At 54.3% G+C, this 21477-nt stretch overlaps 1 protein-coding gene across 3 annotated transcripts in view; it reads left to right on the top strand.

The window, feature by feature from the left end:
• Positions 1–20365, top strand: part of nxf1b (nuclear RNA export factor 1b) — an 81444-nt gene extending 61079 nt beyond the window's left edge. For 2 of the 3 annotated variants that reach the window (XM_038787529.1, XM_038787531.1), the window contains 7 exons: positions 585–692; positions 1459–1517; positions 8687–8802; positions 12866–12908; positions 13008–13080; positions 13886–14068; positions 18293–19462. In XM_038787529.1, coding sequence (XP_038643457.1) covers positions 585–692; positions 1459–1517; positions 8687–8802; positions 12866–12908; positions 13008–13080; positions 13886–14068; positions 18293–18410 — 700 coding nt within the window. In that variant the 3' untranslated portion in view covers positions 18411–19462. Of the gene's footprint in view, positions 1–584; positions 693–1458; positions 1518–8686; positions 8803–12865; positions 12909–13007; positions 13081–13885; positions 14069–18292; positions 19463–20194 lie in introns of those variants that run through there. The other variant, XM_038787530.1, reaches the window with a different exon arrangement.
• The last annotated feature ends 1112 nt before the right edge of the window (positions 20366–21477 follow it).

Here is a 21477-nt window from a genome sequence, read left to right as displayed (position 1 = left end):
AAAGCACCATATATACGGAGTGATCAAAAACATGGCTTCCGGTCTGGAGAATTACCGAGCAGCTGCCAACCTGGAGCAACCATGGTCGGTTCGCCCTCAAGAAAGGTTTTAAACTAGTTACGGGTCACCTGCGTGAGAGAAAAGACTTGAGCTGACGGTCTGTCCTCTACTCTCGTGGGGACAAATGCGTTAAAGGGGGATTTACATGTTCCCAGAAGCAAGGAAAGCGTCTTCTGAAATCGGCACATTCGATTTACACAACCTTCTAGTCGATGAAGGTGGTTTGAAGTCGACCAAAGAAGTTCCCGCGCTTCAGAGTTTGGCGCAGTTGGTTAGTCTTGTCGGTTTAACGAACCTCGCCAGGCTCCTGGGTGGAAAGGAGTCTGCAGAAAAGAGAGCCTCGTGTTTCACATTCCTCTGCCACCTCATTTTAAACCAAGAAGCGGGCGAGGCAGCAAATCGGGTGAACCGTCCATGGTTGCTTCAGGTTGTCGGCCTCGTTCCTAACCCACACCTTCACCCTTCCCGACCCGCGCGGACTGACCCGTGTTGCCTCCCTGACTTTGTTCCTCTTGCCTTTGCAGGTACTATTTAGTTTATGATTCGACAGACAGGCAAGGGCTGCTGGATGCCTACCACGATATGGCCTGCTGCTCGCTGAGTATTCCCTTTTCGCCGCAGAACCCTGCCAGGTTCGTTACCTTCAGGCAAAGTATTCATCTCACGAGAGTGATATGGGGTTGAACTTAATGCACAATGTGCTGGCCCAAGCTATGGGGCAGGAGAGAGAGGGTCTGCGTGGGACTGTCACCCACTCATCGAGTTCCCCCAATCTCAGTTACACAATCCCAAGGCATCTCCCGACACGAGGATGAAAGCAATTTACTGCGGATGCTGGAATCTGAAACGAAAGAGAAAATGCTGGAAAATCTCAGCAAGTCTGGCAGCATCGGTAGGGAGAGAAAAGAGCTCCCGTTTTGACAGAGTCATCGGGCTCGAAACGTTACCTCTTTTCTCTCCCTCCAGATGCTGCCAGACTTGCTGAGATTTTCCAGCATTTTCTCTTTCCTGATGTGAGGAAGTGGGGTGGCGAAAGAGTGATAGCGAGGCCGTGGAGGGGAAAGGGGAGCAATAGTACTTATTGGGAGGGAGAAGGAGGTCATTAAACTCCACATGAGGAGAGAAGGGGGACGGTTCCCACCTCCCTGTGGGGCAGGCTGCGGAGGGTGAAAGGGAACAAGCGCTTCCACATGTGAAAAGAAGGGGGAAGGGCCCCTATCCGGGTAATGGGAAGTGGCACGGGCTTTCACCGCGGGCCGAGGGGGGGGGGGGAACGTATTTATAAAAGCCTTTTGCCGCACATTTCCACTCTGGTTCTGTGCATGGGGGTAACCACTTTCTCAGTTTTGCATGAGCTGCGGTTGAGTGTCCTCACATGACGATGTTGTCTCCAAACAGGAGCAGCCTGGGAGAGTATTTCAAAGAGAGCAGGAATGTCCGGAAACTGAAGGACCCAAGTAAGTGAAATGCCCGTTTCTCTTGTGCCTCAAACACACTGCTGCCTGTGCTAGGTGCTCCATCCCGGCTGCTGTGAGAGGGGGAACGCCAGTTAGAACATAGAACAGTACAGCACAGAACAGGCCCTTCGGCCCTTGATGTTGTGCCGAGCCATGATCACCCTACTCAAACCCACGTATCCACCCTATACCTGTAACCCAACAACCCCCCACCCCTTAACCTTACTTTTTAGGACACTACGGGAAATTTAGCATGGCCAATCCACCTAACCTGCACATCTTTGGACACTAAGGGGCAATTTAGCACGGCCAATCCACCTAACCCGCACATCTTTGGACTGTGGGAGGAAACCGGAGCACCCGGAGGAAACCCACGCAGACACGGGGAGGATGTGCAGACTCCGCACAGACAGTGACCCAGCCGGGAACCGAACCTGGGACTGTGAAGCATTTATGCTAACCACCATGCTACCGTGCTGCCCCCTTTGTTGCTTCCTTTCCAAAGAATTCCTCCGCTTTCAACCCATTTCAGTTGCCGATTTTAAATAGCGGGAAGCTCCCGTCGCAGCAGACCCAGATGACACGAGCGATAGGGGCCGAACAATGGCTCTTTTTGAACAGGGCACGGAAGTCCAGGTTTAAACTGATCATGTGGCTCACCGAGGAACTGAGTTGTAAACAAAATCAGAGTTCGAGAAAGGTCTCCTCACAATGTTTGATTTCAATGTATGAGTCATTCGACTTCAAAGCACCGAGATTATCAGAGTGGCACGTGATAGAGTCCAGCACAAGGATGCAAATGCCTATTGTATGGCATGTCCGTCCGCTTGTAGCGACTGGGCTTCATATTAACTGCTGTATCTGCCACCACTTTCCAAAGGCAGCCTCTGTGTGTTTTTGAAACGCTGCATTGTTTTTGCTGCAGTCCGTGCCTTGGTTATACCAGGATATATTTGTCCTCTATTAACAGCAATCTTATCTGCCTGTACTGCCCCATGATTAGAATAATCTGTCCTTTGATAAGGGAGATCCCCCCCCCCCACCCACCCCCTTCACTCTGGCTCCCTGGGAAACGCTGACTCGGTCCTGGGATCTGGCTCGAGTGGCCGTCCCTGTGTGAATGTTCTGGGCGGGGGGGGGGGGGGGGGGGGGAGAGAGAGAGAGAGGGGGGGTCTCTGACCGTGTTATGTAAACGGGAGCTCCGGTGACTCGTTACTGTGGAGGCAGTGAGGCCCATAGTAGCACCCCTGGACAGGAATATAGAACATACAGTGCAGAAGGAGGCCATTCGGCCCATTGAGTCTGCACCGACCCACTTAAGCCCTCACTTCCACCCTATCCCCGTAACTCAATAACCCCATCTAACCTTTTTTGGTTACTAAGGGCAATTTATCATGGCCACTCGCTAACTCCGCACAGTCCAGGCTCGCAGCCCCTCCCGCGCAGTCTGCATTATTGAAAGCTGCACCATCGAGGCACTTGATTTTGTTATTTGCAGGGCGGCACGTTGGCGCAGTGGTTGGCACTGCTGCCTCATGCGCCGAGGACCCGGGTTCGATCCTGGCCCCGGGTCACAACCGTGTCGAGTTTTCACATTGGCCTAGTTTCCCCAAGCGAGCTGCGTGTGTGTGTGTGTGTGTGTGTGTGTGTGGGGGGGATAAATGTAGGATCGGCTTCCCACTCTCATCCCCCTGCACAGCTGACTCGCCTGCAGCAACTTGCGCTTGCTTGCTGCCTTCAATATTCAGAGTTTAACCAGTGCACTTAACAAATTAGGGGTGAGAGAACGGGAATATTGAACCTGGGACAGAGAGAGTTTAGGAGTTATCCGATAGCCTGAGTTGAAAGAAGAGATTTAAAGTTTTTGAAGAGGGTGGAGAGAGGAGGGGAGGCAGAGGGGTTCAGAAAGGGAGTCCTTCAGGGCAGGTGACTGGATATTCTGCCAAGAATTGCAGGGGACAGAGGTTCCCCAAGAAGCCAGAATGAGAAGACCAAAGGATGGGGTAAAAGCAGCCAGGCTGGAAAGGCATCATTATAGAGAGAGTAGAAGGAAATGAAAATGAAAATCACTTATTGGTCTGCTTTAAAAGCCAGCGATTTAGCCCAGTGAGCTAAACCAGCCCCGAAGCTAAACCAACGGGGGGGGCGGGGGGGGTTTATAAATTGACTGCACTGACCGAGGGACATGACAGTGGAATAGCAGGCAAATAGCAGTGCCACTCAAGCTACCTCTGAGCGAGAACTCAATGACATTATGCCAGAACAGGGAAGACCTTTCACTGCTTGTCACTCCGCCCAGGGCCCTTCGCCCCTCTGGCAGCCGCTCCACCCAGGTCCCCTTGCCCCTCTGGCAGCCGCTCCACCCAGGGCCCCTCGCTCCTCTGGCAGCAGCTCCGCCCAGGGCCCCTCGCCCCTCTGGCAGCCGCTCCACCCAGGTCCCCTTGCCCCTCTGGCAGCCGCTCCACCCAGGGCCCCTCGCTCGCTGGCAGCCGCTCCGCCCAGGGCCCCTTGCCCCTCTGGCAGCCGCTCCGCCCAGGGCCCCTTGCCCCTCTGGCAGCCGCTCCGCCCAGGGCCCCTTGCTCCTCTGGCAGCCGCTCCACCCAGGGCCCCTTGCTCCTCTGGCAGCCGCTCCGCCCAGGGCCCCTCGCTCCTCTGGCAGCCGCTCCGCCCAGGGCCCCTCGCTCCTCTGGCAGCAGCTCCACCCAGGGCCCCTCGCTCCTCTGGCAGCCGCTCCACCCAGGGCCCCTCTGGCAGCCGCTCCGCCCAGGGCCCCTCTGGCAGCCACTCCGCCCAGGGCCCCTCTGGCAGCCGCTCCACCCAGGGCCCCTCGCTCCTCTGGCAGCAGCTCCGCCCAGGGCCCCTCGCCCCTCTGGCAGCCGCTCCGCCCAGGGCCCCTCGCTCCTCTGGCAGCCGCTCCACCCAGGGCCCCTCTGGCAGCCGCTCCGCCCAGGGCCCCTCTGGCAGCCACTCCGCCCAGGGCCCCTCTGGCAGCCACTCCGCCCAGGGCCCCTCGCTCCTCTGGCAGCAGCTCCGCCCAGGGCCCCTCGCCCCTCTGGCAGCAGCTCCACCCAGGGCCCCTCGCCCCTCTGGCAGCAGCTCCGCCCAGGGCCCCTCGCCCCTCTGGCAGCCGCTCCGCCCAGGGCCTCTGGCAGCCGCTCCACCTAGTGCCCCTCGCCCCTCTGGCAGCCCCTCAGCCCAGAGCCCCCCTGGCAGCCGCTCTGCCCAGGGCCCCTCGCCCCTCTGGCAGCCGCTCCGCCCAGGGCCCCTCGCCCCTCTGGCAGCCGCTCTGCCCAGGGCCCCTCGCCCCTCTGGCAGCCGCTCCACCCAGAGCCACTCGCCCCTCTGGCAGCCGCTCCGCCCAGGGCCCCTCGCTCCTCTGGCAGCCGCTCCGCCCAGGGCCCCTCGCTCATCTGGCAGCCGCTCCGCCCAGAGCCCCTCGCTCCTCTGGCAGCCGCTCCGCCCAGGGCCCCTCGCCCCTCTGGCAGCCGCTCCGCCCAGAGCCCCTCGCTCATCTGGCAGCCGCTCCGCCCAGAGCCCCTCGCTCCTCTGGCAGCCGCTCCGCCCAGGGCCCCTCGCCCCTCTGGCAGCCGCTCCACCCAGGGCCCCTCTGGCAGCCGCTCCGCCCAGGGCCCCTCTGGCAGCCGCTCCGCCCAGGGCCCCTCGCCCCTTTGACAGCCGCTCCGCCCAGGGCCCCTCGCCCCTCTGGCAGCCGCTCCGCCCAGGGCCCCTCGCCCCTCTGGCAGCCGCTCCGCCCAGGGCCCCTCACTTAGGGCAGCAGGGTAGCATGGTGGTTAGCATAAATGCTTCACAGCTCCAGGGTCCCAGGTTCGATTCCCGGCTGGGTCACTGTCTGTGTGGAGTCTGCACGTCCTCCCCCTGTTTGCGTGGGTTTCCTCCGGGTGCTCCGGTTTCCTCCCACAGTCCAAAGATGTGCGGGTTAGGTGGATTGGCCATGATAAATTGCCTGTAGTGTCCTAATAAAAGTAAGGTTAAGGGGGGGGGTTGTTGGGTTACGGGTATAGGGTGGATACGTGGGTTTGAGTAGGGTGATCATGGCTCGGCACAACATTGAGGGCCGAAGGGCCTGTTCTGTGCTGTACTGTTCTATGTTCTATGTTCTATGTCCTCTGGCAGCCGCTCCGCCCAGGGCCCCTCGCCCCTCTGGCAGCCGCTCCACCCAGGGCCTCTGGCAGCCGCTCTGCCCAGGGCCCCTCGCCCCTCTGGCAGCCGCTCCGCCCAGGGCCTCTGGCAGCCGCTCCACCTAGTGCCCCTCGCCCCTCTGGCAGCCCCTCAGCCCAGAGCCCCTCGCCCCTCTGGCAGCCGCTCCGCCCAGGGCCCCTCGCCCCTCTGGCAGCCGCTCCGCCCAGAGCCCCTCGCTCCTCTGTCAGCCGCTCCGCACAGGGCCCCTCGCTCCTCTGGCAGCCGCTCCGCCCAGGGCCCCTCTGGCAGCCGCTCCGCCCAGGGCCCCTCTGGCAGCCGCTCCGCCCAGGGCCTCTCTGGCAGCCGCTCCGCCCAGAGCCCCTCGCCCCTCTGGCAGCCGCTCCGCCCAGGGCCCCTCGCCCCTCTGGCAGCCGCTCCGCCCAGAGCCCCTCGCTCCTCTGTCAGCCGCTCCGCACAGGGCCCCTCGCTCCTCTGGCAGCCGCTCCGCCCAGGGCCCCTCTGGCAGCCGCTCCGCCCAGGGCCCCTCTGGCAGCCGCTCCGCCCAGGGCCTCTCTGGCAGCCGCTCCGCCCAGAGCCCCTCGCCCCTCTGGCAGCCGCTCCGCCCAGGGCCCCTCGCCCCTCTGGCAGCCGCTCCGCCCAGAGCCCCTCTGGCAGCCGCTCCACCCAGGGCCCCTCACCCCTCTGGCAGCCCTTCCACCCAGGGCCTCTGGCAGCCGCTCCACCCAGGGCCCCTCACTCCTCTGGCAGCCGCTCCACCCAGGGCCCCTCGCCCCTCTGACAGCTGCTCCGCCCAGGGCCCCTTGCCCCTCTGGCAGCCGCTCCGCCCAGGGCCCCTCGCCCCTCTGGGCAAAGACTAAAACAGTGGCAGCTAGAAGGAAAACATTAGAAGAAACTCGAGTGACGATTGAAGCGGATGTGGTCTCGCTGAAATGAGCAGATAGGTTTGTATATTTAGGTCAGATGATTAGATGGCAGATGTGATGCAGAGGTTAGAAGGATAGAGTTAGCCAGTAGTAATTTGGTGACGGCGAAGGATGTGTTAACAAGAAATAAAGCTTCAAACAAGGAAAAGAAAAACCTCTGCCACATTCTGCCCACTTCCCTGTCTGCCGCAGGAACGCACAGATCTATGGGAAAAGCAAATGGAGGCAATTGAAACGTGGATGCAAAACATTTCCACATCCAGGACAATAAGCCAAATGAGGTGCTCAAAATGGCCAGAGCAAACAAAATCTCGAAAGTGAGAGATCCCAGAACAGTCGTCAGTATTTCCAGCCATTTGATCAGAGCCGAAACGCTGCAGAGATCTCCCCGAGAGAGCCAAGTGGAGGCAGCAGAAAGCGGGGTCGGCCCAGGTGGGAGAGGGATGAGGGCCGGTTGCTGTCGAGCTGCAGTGGATGTGGGAGGATGATGCGAGACGAGTGTGGCAGAGCTGGCAAGAGGAGCTAAAAGCCGCAGTTGGTGAAAGGGATGGTCACAGAGCAGTCGAACTAATACTCAGCTGACCGAACTCTGAAGCTAAAGAGCACGTATTCCCGGGAGAAGGGAATGCTGAAGGGACATATGATTAAGACCCTTCAAGGAAGCAACCAAAATGAGCCCCTATAATAATTAGTTTCTAGAGCCAGGTGCCCTGGGTTTCGACTTGGATGTGGGAAGGTACACAGACAGCTTAGATTTAAATGCTTCATGTATGTAGTGGATGATGAATGTGTGGGATGGGCTGTTAGCGTGAGAAACGGTTTAACATAGAACGTAGAACAGCACAGAACAGGCCCTTCGGCCCTCAATGTTGTGCCGAGCCATGATCACCCTACTCAAACCCACGTATCCACCCTATACCCGTAACCGAACAAACCCCCCTTAACCTTACTTTTTTAGGACACTACGGGCAATTTAGCATGGCCAATCCACCTAACCCGCACATCTTTGGACTGTGGGAGGAAACCGGAGCACCCGGAGGAAACCCACGCACACAGGGGGAGGACGTGCAGACTCCGCACAGACAGTGACCCAAGCCGGAATCGAACCTGGGACCCTGGAGCTGTGAAGCATTTATGCTAACCACCATGCTACCCTGCTGCCCTGGTTTAACGGAGAGTTGGATATATATCTGAAGGAGTGGAAGATTGGGGCGAGCACTTGTTTGGAGCAGCTGGGTCTGTCCTACCCTGTGGAGTGTTTTCATACAAGATAGCCGAGCTGCTGTGTCCACACACCTCGTCGTGCAAGAGCCGTCATTGAAAGGTGCTGGCTGAGGTGTTCCCTCCCATTAAGCAAGATGTTGTATATCACCTAGCGGACCGCACTGTCACGGCCGCGGAAGCCCTTTTCACACTTTGAAAGGCTCTCCTCACAGCAGCGCAGAGCAGTGAGGTGCAGAGTGGGAGGTAATTGCCCCCCCCCCCCCCCCCCCCCCCCCCCCGATGTGGTGATGCAGCCTCCGATCCTGTCTCCTGTCTGAATTATCTGACGGAGCGATCTGCAGTCGATCGACCTTGATTGGAAAGCACACTCCATATGTGGAAAACTGCACTGAGCCGAGGCGTGCTGTTATTCCCCCCCCCCCCCCCCCCCCCCCCCCCGTGTACCGGAATCCCGCTTGGAGTCATTGTCAGCTTGGGGGCAAAGAGTCTATCTCACTGGGCGTGACAACATGGTGAGGTATGAGGGGGAAGCTACCAGCAAGAGGCTTTGATAAAGTGTTGTTTTAAAACGCAGAACGATACTACTGCAATAATGACTGTGTGAATGGTGTTTTCAGTGACCTTTTACAGAAGTTCACTGTAGTCACTGACACGAGCAGTACTCGGGTCTTTCTTGATACAGAACTGTAATTCCAAACTTTGGAGGCACAGTGCCTGCACAGAATATACCGTAGACCAAATGTGCCCTGGATAACTCCGGAATTAGTGCCGGTTATTCTGCTCTCCTCACTGCAGGCTCTCCTCCTTTTCTGGATTGAACTTTCAATTAACTTTCTCTCCGCTCCGTCTCTTTGCTCCTAGCACTCCGGGCAAAGTTGCTGAAGCACACCCGATTAAATGTTGTGGCCTTTCTCAACGACCTCCCAAAGACGCAGCACGACATAGCCTCCTTTGTGGTGGATGTAAGCACACAAACGGTAAGTGAAGAGCTGCGTGTTCTGCATGGTGTCCTGCCAGTTCAGTTCCATCACCTCCCCCTCCCCTCCTCCCCAGAGGTGTTCTGTCCTCCTGCAGTAAGGTCGCACGGTGTTGGGTGGCGATGTTGTATACGTCGGTTCAGATAGTGTCAGCCAGCTGTTTGACTCCTTGGTGCCCCTGTTCCGAACCTTGTCTCACGCGCGCGCGCACATGAGATTTCCAGCAATGCTCACGGGTTGGTGGCGGAGTGTGAGCTCTTTTTTTTTTTCTCTACCAGAAAAAAACCTGACTCAGCGCAAACCCTTACAAGCTGACCACTGTTTAGACTTGTTATCGATAACACAGATCTACATCTCTTTTTAAAAATCAGTTCTTGGGAGGTGAGCATTCCTGCAAAGGCTGACATTGTTACCTACCCTGGGGTGGATAGACCTCAGGATCGACACCACAGCCCACTTTAAACATTCCACCACTTGACAGCCGCGTCAGCCATCGACAGGATGCACTGGAGGAACCCACGCAGGCTCCTCCGACAGCACTTGCCACCTAGAGGGGCGAGGCATCAGCCTGGGGAAGGTGGTTTGACGGTGCTGTTTTAGCAGCGAGTTCCAGCCCACTGATAATGAGGAGCTACTATGTGATAGAAGGGTAGCGCCCACTCTGAATCCTTTTGGGGTTTCTCGCTTTTCGGCTTCCTCTGCACATCTCTCTACTTGCCTCTCCCTCATCTCTGCAAGTTTAACTTCTTTAGACGTGTTGTCTGCCATCTGCTTAAGTTTTTGATGAGCTGTTCTGTGTACGTTGCCAGTGAGGTTATTTTACAAACTACCTGTTCTCATTTTCCAGCCCCAACATCACCCTTCCCTCACTCCCAGCCTGCGGATCTTTCTTTTTAAATCTGGAATACCCAGTTCATTTTTTTTTTTTTTTAATTAAGGGGCCAATTTAGCGTGGCCAATGCACCTACGCTGCACATCTTTGGGTTGTGGGGGTGAGACCCACGCAGCCACGGGGAGAATGTGCAAACTCCACACAGACAGTGACCCAGAGCTGGGATTGAACCTGGATCCTCGGCGCATGTGGCAGCAGTGCTAACCACTGTGCCGCCCTCGCCTGGGGATCTTCCTAGTGGAGTGTCTCCGTCCCACCTGGGAATCTTGGCTCGTTTTTAATCATTTATTTGTGGGGTGGGAGTGTCGCTGGCAACGCTAGCCTTCGTTGTCCATCCCAAGATTTTTTAGAAGCGACGGTGAAGGAACAACAATTATTTTTCCAATTCCGGATGGTGTTCAACTCGGAAGGGAGCTTGCAGGTGGTGGAATTCCTGTAGTGTCCGCTGCCTTTGTTTTACTAGTTGGTAGAGGGGTTGGAAGGGTGCTGTCAAAGGAAGTGATGCTATTCAATATCAAGGGTAGGTGGTTAGATTTTTTCATTAGGAATGGTCATTGACGGGCAGCACGGTGGCGCAGCGGGTTAGCCCTGCTGCCTCACGGCGCTGAGGTCCCGGGTTCGATCCCGGCTCTGGGTCACTGTCCGTGTGGAGTTTGCCCATTCTCCCCGTGTTTGCCTGGGTTTCACCCCCCACAACCCAAAAGATGTACAGGGTAGGTGGATTTTGGGGCAGCACGGTAGCATGGTGGTTAGCATAAATGCTTCACAGCTCCAGGGTCCCAGGTTCGATTCCCGGCTGGGTCACTGTCTGTGTGGAGTCTGCACGTCCTCCCCCTGTGTGCGTGGGTTTCCTCCGGGTGCTCCGGTTTCCTCCCACAGTCCAAAGATGTGCGGGTTAGGTGGATTGGCCATGCTAAATTGCCCGTAGTGTCCTAATAAAAGTAAGGTTAAGGGGGGTTTGTTCGGTTACGGGTATAGGGTGGATACGTGGGTTTGAGTAGGGTGATCATGGCTCGGCACAACATTGAGGGCCGAAGGGCCTGTTCTGTGCTGTACTGTTCTATGGATTGGCCGTGCTAAATTGCTCCTTAAATGGAAAAAGTTAATTGGGTACTGTAAATTTTTTTTAAAAATGAATGGTCATTGCCTGGCGCATGTTAGAATAGATAGAACAGTACAGCACAGAACAGGCCCTTCGGCCCTCGATGTTGTGCCGAGCGATGATTACCCTACTCAAACCCACGTATCCACCCTATACCCATAACCCAACAACAACCCCCCCCCCCCCCCAACCTTACTTTTTAGGACACTACGGGCAATTTAGCATGGCCAATCCACCTAACCCACACATCTTTGGACTGTGGGAGGAAACCGGAGCACCCGGAGGAAACCCACGCACACACGGGGAGGACGTGCAGACTCCGCACAGACAGTGACCCAGCCGGGAATCGAACCTGGGACCCTGGAGCTGTGAAGCATTTATGCTAACCACCATGCTACCGTGCTGCCCTAAATGTGGCCTAAATGTTGCCATTTCTCATGCGAATCCTGAATGTTGTTCAGTGCACGACGCAATCATCAGCGCATATCCCCATTTCTGACCCCCGTTGGAGGGGAGGCCATTATGAAGCAGCAGTAGGACCTAGGACACTACTCTGAGGAACTCCTGCAGGAGCTGAGGTGATTGACCTCCAACCACCACAGCCATCTTCCTTTGTACTAGGTTTGATTCCAACCAGTGGAGAGTTCCCCCCCCCCCTGATTCCCATTGACTTCAATTTTGCGAGGGCTCCATCGTGTCTAATGGTGTCAAGGGCAGCCGCTCTCACCCAACCTGTGGAATTCAGCTTATTTGTCCCTGTTTGAACAAAGGCTGTAATGAGGTTAGGAACCCAAACTGAACGTCAGTGAGCAAGTTACTGCAGAGCAAGTGCCACTCGATAGCACTGTGACTCACACCTCCTCACTTTCTCTATGACTGAGAGGAGACTAATGGGTCGGCAATTGGCTGGGTTGGGTTTGACATGCTTTTTGTGAATAGGACTTGCCTGGGCAAGTTCCTGTGGAAGGTAGATGCCAGTGTTTGTAGCTGTACTGGAATAATTAAGGAGATGACTAGGTCTGGAGCGCAAGTGTTTTATGATATTGCCAGAATGTTGTCAGGGTCCAGTGTCAGCTATGTCTTGACATCAGGTGGAGTGAAAGGGATGGGCTGAAGACGGTGGCTCCTGTCCTTGGGCAGGTAACACCCACGACAGGTAGATCTCTCACGACCTCTGCAAACCCATCATAGAATCCCTATAGCGCAGAAGGAGGCCATTCGGCCCATTGAGTCTGCACTGACCCTCCCAAAGAGCACCCTACCCAGGCTCACGCTGATGTGCTGACTCCCACACAGGCAGTGGCCCAAGGTCAGAATTGATTCTGGATTCCTGCCGCTATGAGGCAGCTGTGCTAACCACCCTGCCGCCCCTGATATGAGAATTCACGTTATTCAATACTCTTTTTAAAAATAGAGTATCCAATTCATTTTTTCCAATTAAGGGGCAATTTAGCGGGGCCAATCCACCTACCCGGCACATCTTTGGGTTGTGGGGGGGGCGAAACCCACGCAGACACGGGGAGAATGTGCAAACTCCACACGGACAGTGACCCAGAGCCGGGATCGAACCTGGGACCTCGACGCCGTGAGGCATCAGTGCTAACCCACTGCCCCGCCGTGCTGCCCTTTCAATACTCTTTAAATGTTGTGCAAAGAAGGAAAGACTCTGATTTAGACAGCAACTTCCAAAATATCGCTGAACATCTTCCGAAGTGGAGCAATGTTGGAAACAAGTCGCCAATATGTGCACAGCAAGCTCCCACTGCCAGCATTGTGACAATGGCCAGCTAATCTATTTTACTGATGTGTGTTGAGGGATAAATATTGGCCCCAGTGCACCAGGAAGAAGCCCCCATTGCTCTTCCAGTAGTGGTCATGGCCTATCTTTACATCCACCTGCGAGGGGCCTCCGTCTAACATCCCATCAGCAAGACGGCACTGCAGCACTCCCTCAGTGTGGGTGCCGTGAATCTCGGAACGAGACCTGAACCCCTAACTCTGCTGCGATTGCTGCCACTGAGCCCGGGCTGGCCCGCCATATGTAACATGATAACCTGTTTCTGTTTCAGAACACATTACTCTGTTTTACAGTGCATGGAGTCTTCAAAGAAGGTGCGTGAAACGGAATGAATTTGCGGCTTAAATTTTCAAAGTTAACTTTTTATTCAGTTTCCCCGAGAGTAACGCTAACGAACCTTGATCTTCCCTCAGTGGACAGTAAATCCAGGGAATCTGTGAGGGCTTTCTCAAGAGTGTTCATTGCCGTGCCTGCTGGGAATGCAGGGTAAGTTGTTGTGTTTTTTTTTCCTTCCCCGTGCGCAGTTATGTCCTCCAGGCTAGCATGCATTTACTCGTTTCTCTGCTCGCTTCGGCTCAAAAGGGCAACTGCGATACTGGAATAAAACCAGAACCGTCAAGAAGGCGGAGATGGGTAGATTTCAGGACATTAATCATAGAACCGTAGAATTTACAGTGCAGAAGGAGGCCATTCGGCCCACCCAGTCTGCACCGTTCTTTGGAAAGTGCACCCCACTTAAGCCCACGCTTCCACCGTAACCCAGTAACCCCACCCAACCTTTTAGGACACTTGAGGGCAATTTAGCGCGGCCCATCGACCTATCCTGCACATCTTTGGACTGTGAGAAGAAACCGGAGCACCCGGAGGAAACCCACGTGCACACTGAGAACTTGCAGACTCCGCACAGACAGTGACCCAAGCCGGGACCCTGGAGCCATGAAGCAACTGTGCTAACCAATGTGCTGCCCTTAATGACATGGGATTTGGGGACAGCGCAGGAAAGTGGCACTGTGGGAGAGGATCAGCCATAACTGAATGGCGCTGCAGGCTCGATGGGATGAAATGGCCGACTCCTGTATTTCCTCCGGAGCTTTTGGGAGAGAATAAATGTGCGTTTGTGTCGCCGGGGCACGGGATTGCGGGGCTGGAGGGCTGTTCCTGCTGCTTATGTTGATTTCCCCCCGTTTTCAGTCCTGGTATTTTTAATCGGGGAGCAAATGCAGATGGCGAGTAACCGCTCTCTTGCCCTGACGCTACGTTGGACTGTTCTTCCCCTCTCCCTTTTACACAGGCTCTGCATTGTGAATGACCAGCTGTTCATCAGGAACGCCACCACCGAGGAGATCCGCAAAGCCTTTGTGACACCAGCGCCCACGCCATCAAGCAGCCCGGTGCCCACACTCACCGCCCCTCAGCAGGAAATGCTGCAGGCTTTCTCACAGCAGTCGGGCATGAACATCGAATGGTCGCAAAAGTGAGTATTAAACAAAATCGAGAGGAAACTCCGGATTCTTCCATCTGCAAAAATTATGAGGGGCATAGACAGAGTGGATAGTCAGAGGCCTTTTCCCAGGGTAGAGGGGTCAATTACTAGGGGGCATAGGTTTAAGGTGCGAGGGGCAAGGTTTAGAGGAGATGTACGAGGCAAGTTTTTTTACACAGAGGGTAGCGGGTGCCTGGAACCACTGGAGGAGGTGGTGGAAGCAGGGACGACAGTGACATTTCAGGGGCATTGTGACAAATACATGAATAGGATGGGAATAGAGGGATACGGACCCCGGAAGTGTAGAAGATTTTAGTTTCGGGCAGCATGGTTGGCACGGGCTTGGAGGGCCGAAGGGCCTTTTTCCTCTGCTCTACTGTTCTTTGTTATTTGTACTTTGCTTCGTTCGACCTTTCGCTCCTACCTTTCTCCATTTACCCAAAAAAAAAGTACATGATCGTGATCTGTTTCCTCGTGAGCCGCTTTAAACCATTTACTCTGCATCGCGAAGCTGTCGATGGGTGTGCGTCCGCCGTGTCCTACGGTTATGCCCCTCGGCTGGAGTATTGTGCTCGATCCTGGCACCGCACTTTAGGAAGGCCTAACAGGAGAGGGTGCAGAGGAGTTTGCTGGAGGACTTGTGGAGAGACTGGAGAAGCTGGGATTGTTTTCCAAGCGCAGCAGGTTGAGGGGGAATTTTAACAGAGGTATTCAAAATCATAAGGAGTTTTCATAGAGCAAGAATGGAGAAACTGTGGCGTTGTATCCTTTTCGCAGATAGAACATAGAACAGTACAGCACAGAACAGGCCCTTCGGCCCTCGATGTTGTGCCGAGCAATGATCACCCTACTTAAACCCACGTAACCCGTATACCCGTAACCCAACAATCCCCCCATTAACCTTACACCACGGGCAATTTAGCATGGCCAATCCACCTAACCCGCACATCTTTGGACTGTGGGAGGAAACCGGAGCACCCGGAGGAAACCCACGCACACACGGGGAGGACGTGCAGACTCCACACAGACAGTGACCCAGCCGGGAATCGAACCTGGGACCCTGGAGCTGTGAAGCATTGATGCTAACCACCATGCTACCGTGAGGCCCCCTCATTTCTACTCATTGCCTACCAGCTGCCCTCTGGAGTTGAAATTTGCTTAACTCAACACAGTACTCTGATGAAGTCAGTGAACTGAAATTATAACTCTCTCTATAATAACCTTTATTAGTGTCGCAAGTAGGCTTACATTAACACTGCAATGAAGTTACTGTGAAAATCCCCTAGTTGCCACACTTGGCACCTGTTCGGGTACACGGAGGGAGAATTCAGAATGTCCAATTCACCCAACAAGCACGTCTTTCGGGACTTGTGGGAGGAAACCGGAGCACCCGGAGGGAACCCACGCAGACACTGCACAGCGAACCAAACTGGGAATCGAACCGGGTCGTTGGCGCTGTGAAGCAACAGTGCTACCCACTGTGCTACCGTGCCGCCCCCCCCCCCCCCCCCCCCCCCTCTCTCTCTGCCTTGCCTGCTGAGAGTTTCTGTTTTTATTTCTAATTTCCAGTTTTAGTCCCTCGTGACATTTTGCTGCAGTGACAGCCAGCTAAAATGAGGCCTCCGGTTATCATCCTCTGCAATGCTGTTGTTTGCACATCCTGTTTCCGTAGCAGACAGGGATAATCCCTTGGAGTACTGCTTTGCAGAGGTGTAAATTGCACCATTTAGGACAAATTGCACCTCCAGCCCCCAGTACACTTGACTGATTCAGGAGACTGAAGCCCTGTGAATGACGACTGCTGGATTAAGTTTAGTCTGGAGTCAAGAGCGGCTAGCACAGCGACCACAATGTTAGAAATAGCTCTTTTCGATCAGATAGGAGAAGAGGGAAACGCGTTTTAAATTGAAATACCTCCGCGCTCTGTGGGATTCTGGTGCCTTGGCGGTTCCTTGCCACAGGGAAAGCAGAATACACGCTTACTGTCTCTGATTTAACTAGGCATTCATTGACAAATGATGAGGTAACCGTGCGGAACCTCCAGGTCCGTAACCATGAATTAGATTCAATTTGATACTGAACTGGTTTTTGGAGCAGGCGATGAAATGGATTAAGGGCCTGCTCCGTCCACCCTGGACATGGATTCTAATTTGAAGAAAGGAATTTTTTAAAATGTTGCAAAAAATAAAATAAAATTCAGGCAGTGGTGCCTCATGGCGTCGAGGACCCGGGTTCGATTCCAGCCCCGGGTCACTGTCCGTGTGGAGTTTGCACATTCTCTTTTTTCCTTTGTTTAAAAAAAAAAAAAATTTTGAGTACCAAAATCATTTTTTTTTCCAATTAAGGGACAATTTAGCGTGGCCAATCCACCTACCCTGAACATCTTTTGGGTTTTTGGGGCGAAACCCACGCAGACACGGGGGGGGGGGAATGTGCAAACTCCACACGGACAGTGACCCAGAGCCGGGATCGAAACCCGGGACCTCAGCGCCGTGAGGCAGCAGTGCTAACCCACTGCGCTACCATGCTGCCCAACATGCACATTCTCCCCCTTTCTGCGTGGGTCTGACGCCAACAACCCAATAAGGTGTGCAGGGTAGGTGAATTGGCCACGTTGAATTGTCCCTCAATTGAAAAACTAAAAGAATTGGGTACTCTTTTTAAAAGAGATTTTTTTTAATTTCAAGCAAAACTAGGGGCTGGTTTAGCACAGTGGGCTAAATGCCTGGCTTGTAATGCAGAACGAGGCCGGCAGCACGTGTTCACTTCCCGTACCGGCCTCCCCGAACAGGCGCCGGAATGTGGCGGCTAGGGCTTTTCACAGTAACTTCATTGAAGCCGACTTGTGACAATAAGCGATTATTATTAACTAGCCAGGGAGGGAGAAACCTTCTGGGACTGGCTTTTAAGTTTTAATAATCTTTATTGTCACAACTAGGCTGACATTAACACCGCAATGAAGTTAATGTGAAAATCCCCTAGTCGCCAAATTCCGGCGCTTTTTCGGGTACACGGGAGGGAGAATTCAGAATGTCCAATTCACCTAACAGCACGTCTTTCGGGGACTTGTGGTGGCCTAATCGTCACTGTCGTAAATCTGCAGGGAATGATCCATCTGCTGCCTGGCCCTTTGCCCCTCACTTTCCTTAGTAGTGGAAGTAGAACATAGAACAGTACAGCACAGAACAGGCCCTTCGGCCCTCAATGTTGTGCCGAGCCATGATCACCCTACTCAAACCTATACCTGTCCACCCTATACCTGTAACCCAACAATTCAGATTCGGCACCTGTGTGAATGAAAGCCGACTCGGTGATATCTCTGCAGCAGATAGATACTGGGTTTCATGTTGGCTGCTGCTTACTTAAACTGATCACCCGCGTGATACGCGTAGGCTCCTGTATGACAAGGGGAGGGAGCGATCTCAGTGGGTCGCCGTTCTTGCTGGTCATCAACCCAATGCACTGAGGTCAGCTTAATGTCAGCGTGCAAACCATTGACTCTCCAGCAGCCATGGAGTTGTTGTAGGTCCAGGGTGGAATTGGGCCACGATGGTCATGGGTTTAGGCCTGGAATACTGGAAGCCAGAGCGGGATTGACAGAGTGGAGCAGGGGCAGGCCCGTGCCCAAAAAGGCCAGGGTGCGCAGGAAGTGGCGAGAGGTTGAGACAGCCCAACACGGCGGCATAGTGGTTAGCACCGCTGCCTCACAGCGCCAGGAACCCGGGGTCAATTCCGGCCTTAGGTGACTGTGTGGAATTTGCCTGTTCTCCCCGTATCCGTGTGGGTTTCCTCCCACAGTCCAAAGATGTGCAGGTTAGGTGGATTGGCCGTGCTAAATTGCCCCTTAGTGGCCAAAGATGTGCAGGTTAGGTGGATTGGCCGTGCTAAATTGCCCCTTAGTGTCCAAAGATGTGCAGGTTAGGTGGATTGGCCGTGCTAAATTGCCCCTTAGTGTCCAAAGATGTGCAGGTTGGGTGGATTGGCCGTGCTAAATTGCCCCTTAGTGTCCAAAGATGTGCAGGTTAGGTGGATTGGCCGTGCTAAATTGCCCCTTAGTGTCCGCCGGTTAGGTGTGGTTATGTGGATAGGATGGAGCGATCACTTGCCGTATGTCCTGTATATCTCGCCAGTACCTGTGTCTTGAAGTGTTTTCTCCAGCCCTGCTCCCTCATCTTTTCCCGAACTGGGCTCTCAAATCTCTCCCTTTTCCTCCAGGTGTCTACTGGACAACGACTGGGACTTCAATAAAGCTGCCCAAATCTTCACACAGCTCAAGGTTAGTTTATTGCAATGTTTCGAGTGTGCAGAATTGGGAGACCAAAAAAGACCTTGAAAAGACCCCGGTGTCCAGTGGGGTAGTCCAGTTGAGCCATTTTGAAGGTCAAGCCCAGAGGTCAGTTTAATTGCCCCAGCCCCCATTGGCCTGGTAAATGTCTTACCGCGTAAAGAATTTGCCAGAACGCTACCTTTGCTTTGGGCGGAAAAAAATGAAAATGGCTTATTGTCACGAGTCGGCTTCAATGAAGTTACTGTGAAAAGCCCCTAGTCGCCACATTCCGGCGCCTGTTTGGGGAGGCTGGTACGGGAATCGAACCGTGCTGCTGGCCTGCCTTGGTCTGCTTTAAAAGCCAGCGATTTAGCCCAGTGAGCTAAACCAGCGAGATCACCCCTTTCTCTTTGTCTTCGACTCCACCTGTGTGGAGCGGGAATAATCTCACCCTTGCGGCCCTTCTGGGCTCCTGATTCTTTGAGACCGTGCATCGTAGGCCGGGGAACCGCTGCTTCCTTGGTGTCAAATCCACCGCGCTCTCCAGCAAGCCACGCAGTCGACTGTGACTGCCGCACGGTGCATCATCTGTTGGGCAATGGGGATGTCGGTCTGCCAGGCGACCTTTGAGCCCTCGTATAACGGCGAACGGAAGAGTGAACCTCCGGCATGTGTGTGGGCGGCTGTCGTCTTTGTCATTCGCCACGTCGGCTCTGCTCTGCTCTATGGGCGTATCTGAAACTCCCACGCATCCTCACAGCCGGTATCGCCTGCTTGACCCGTTGCATGCGGGTGTATGGTACCAGTGAGTGAATTATCCATGTGCAGTGAAATGCTGAGGCTGATTACTGATGTAAGTATTGTCTGTTGTGGCTAAAGGGGGCTTGAGGGGATCAATTTATACAGAGTATGCAAAAAGGCATGTTTCTCAAGGCTGTTAAGAAAGTCCTCTTAATTGACAAATCGATTTATACATCACGATCTGTAGGCGTCAGCAAGGCAGACGATTACTGACCGTAAGATGTAGGAGGAGGGGGAGGCCATTCAATGAGATCGTGGCTGATCTTCTCCTCGACTTTAGTTTCTTATCCCCAGTGCCCTCGATTCCCTCATCGATTAAAAATCCGTCTCTCTCTCTCTCAGCCTTGAACACACTTAACGACCCGGCCTCTAGAGCTCTCTGCGGTAAATAATTCCACAGATTCGGGCAGCACGGTGGCACAGTGGTTAGCAGTGCTGCCTACGGCGCTGAGGACCTGGGTTCGAATCCCGGCCCTGGGTCACAGTCCGTGTGGAGTTTGCACATTCTCCCCGTGTCTGCGTGGGTTTCACCCCCAGAACCCAAAAAAGATGTGCTTGTTAGGTGGATTGGTCACGCTAAACTGTCCCTTAATTGGGAAAAAAATTATTGGGTACTCTAAATTTACAGCAACAAAAAAAATTCCACAGATTCACCCCTCTGAGAGAAGAAATTCCTCCTCACCTCTGTCTTAAATGGGGCCACTCCCTCACTCTGAGATTACTCCCTCTGGTCCCAGACTCTCCCACAAGAGGAAACATCCCCTGTCCAGAGAGACCACCCCCCGAGAATCCTCTGTCTCCATAAGGTCGCCGCTCATTCTCCTAAACTCCCAATGAGTACAGGCCTCGGCTTACTCAACTTCTCCTCCTGTCTGAGGAGAAAGAAGGCGTAGGGACGCGCCAGAGAGCAACGGGAGAGGAAAGAGCTGATTATTTGTTTTGAGACGCGGTGTGATTTTGACCCTGTTTCTGAGCTGTGGTACTGTAAGCAGAGCTTCCTTCGATCCGTTACCTTTTTTTTTGTGGTTTTAACTGTGTTTTCTTTCCAGGGCGAGGGAAAAATTCCTGAAATAGCGTTTGTGAAGCAGCTGTGAAGAAGCGTTACACTACTCCTTCAGACCCAAGGCTTCAAGGCCTAAGGAGCCGGGTCTCTGGATTTATTTTTTAAAAAAAAGAGCGAAACGCTGGTATAAATGAGAATACGTTATGTATAATGTGAACTTTTCTTGCCATGATTTTTTAAAACTAATGCACTGCAGTTCGCGTTTCTTAAGTCATACCCGAGATGTTATCAAAGTCTGGTGTAGCGTTTTGATCAGTGTGTATCGTCTGTGTCGCGCCAGTGTTTTTGAAATGGAATTTTTTTAGCGGGGGTGGGAGGGGGGAGATGGGGGGGGGGGGGGGGGGGGGGGATGGGGAAAGAAATGGGGTTGTTTTGTTAAACTTTGTGAGTAAAACGGAAGGGTGCGTCTTTTTCACCCGGCTGATAATCCGGGGGGGGGGGGGTTTTGGTTCGTTCTGGAGGCTGAGCTTGCCGTGTTCCGGCGGCTCCGGCCTTCCTTTTCTCCCGCGTCCTGACCCAAAACGGAGCTCGGGCCCTTTCACCCCGCTCCCCAGTGGACTTTTTTTTATTATATAAACGTTTGCCAAAAAGGCAGCCGCTGGGGAGATCCGCCCTCTCTTTGCCCAGTTTGAAAATCAAGGGGGTGGCATCGCTTTCAATGACTGAGCCGTCTCCAGTCAGCCTGAACTGGTGACGATGAAAGTTGCCACAATTTCTGGGGGTGGGAGGGCTTTTTTATTTTGAAACTCCCTTTCATCACAACGATGCAAAAGGTTTTCGGACCCAGGCTCACCTTTACGAAGGGGTATCCTCGTTCCCGATACCTGGCCAGGAATGGTTCAAATCTCCAGCATTTAGTCATGCCCCCCCCCCGACTGTAGAGGCGATGGGGGTGGCGAAGGGGAGAGATTCCCGTGAAATTTGGGTGCGTGCCTTTTCAAACAAAACCACGCACTCAAGTTGCTGCAGATTGGACGTGGTTTCTCTCCTCCCAGCCCCTGTCCTGCAGGCCACGTCCAGCGCTTTCCTTGTCCTCCACCACCTTTACTCGTCTTAGGCTATCACCTCAGAGTGGCTTATGGCCTATTGCACCGCCAAGCGATTGTGCCCCTCCAGAGCACTTTCCTGAACCCACAGACAAATTGTTCTCCCTGTTCATTGATTTGGTTCTCCCCCCCCCCCCCCCCCCCCAGTTTTACAGGGCGTGATAATTCCAGAGCGACAGTGGCAAAATTAGCTGAACGGGCATCTGTCGGAGTGGTGTGGGCC

Source organism: Scyliorhinus canicula, chromosome 31, assembly GCF_902713615.1.
Source record: "Scyliorhinus canicula chromosome 31, sScyCan1.1, whole genome shotgun sequence".
Taxonomy (NCBI): domain Eukaryota; kingdom Metazoa; phylum Chordata; class Chondrichthyes; order Carcharhiniformes; family Scyliorhinidae; genus Scyliorhinus; species Scyliorhinus canicula.
The sequence above is the reverse complement of the archived record's forward strand: the minus strand, read 5'-3'. Positions and strand labels throughout refer to the sequence as shown.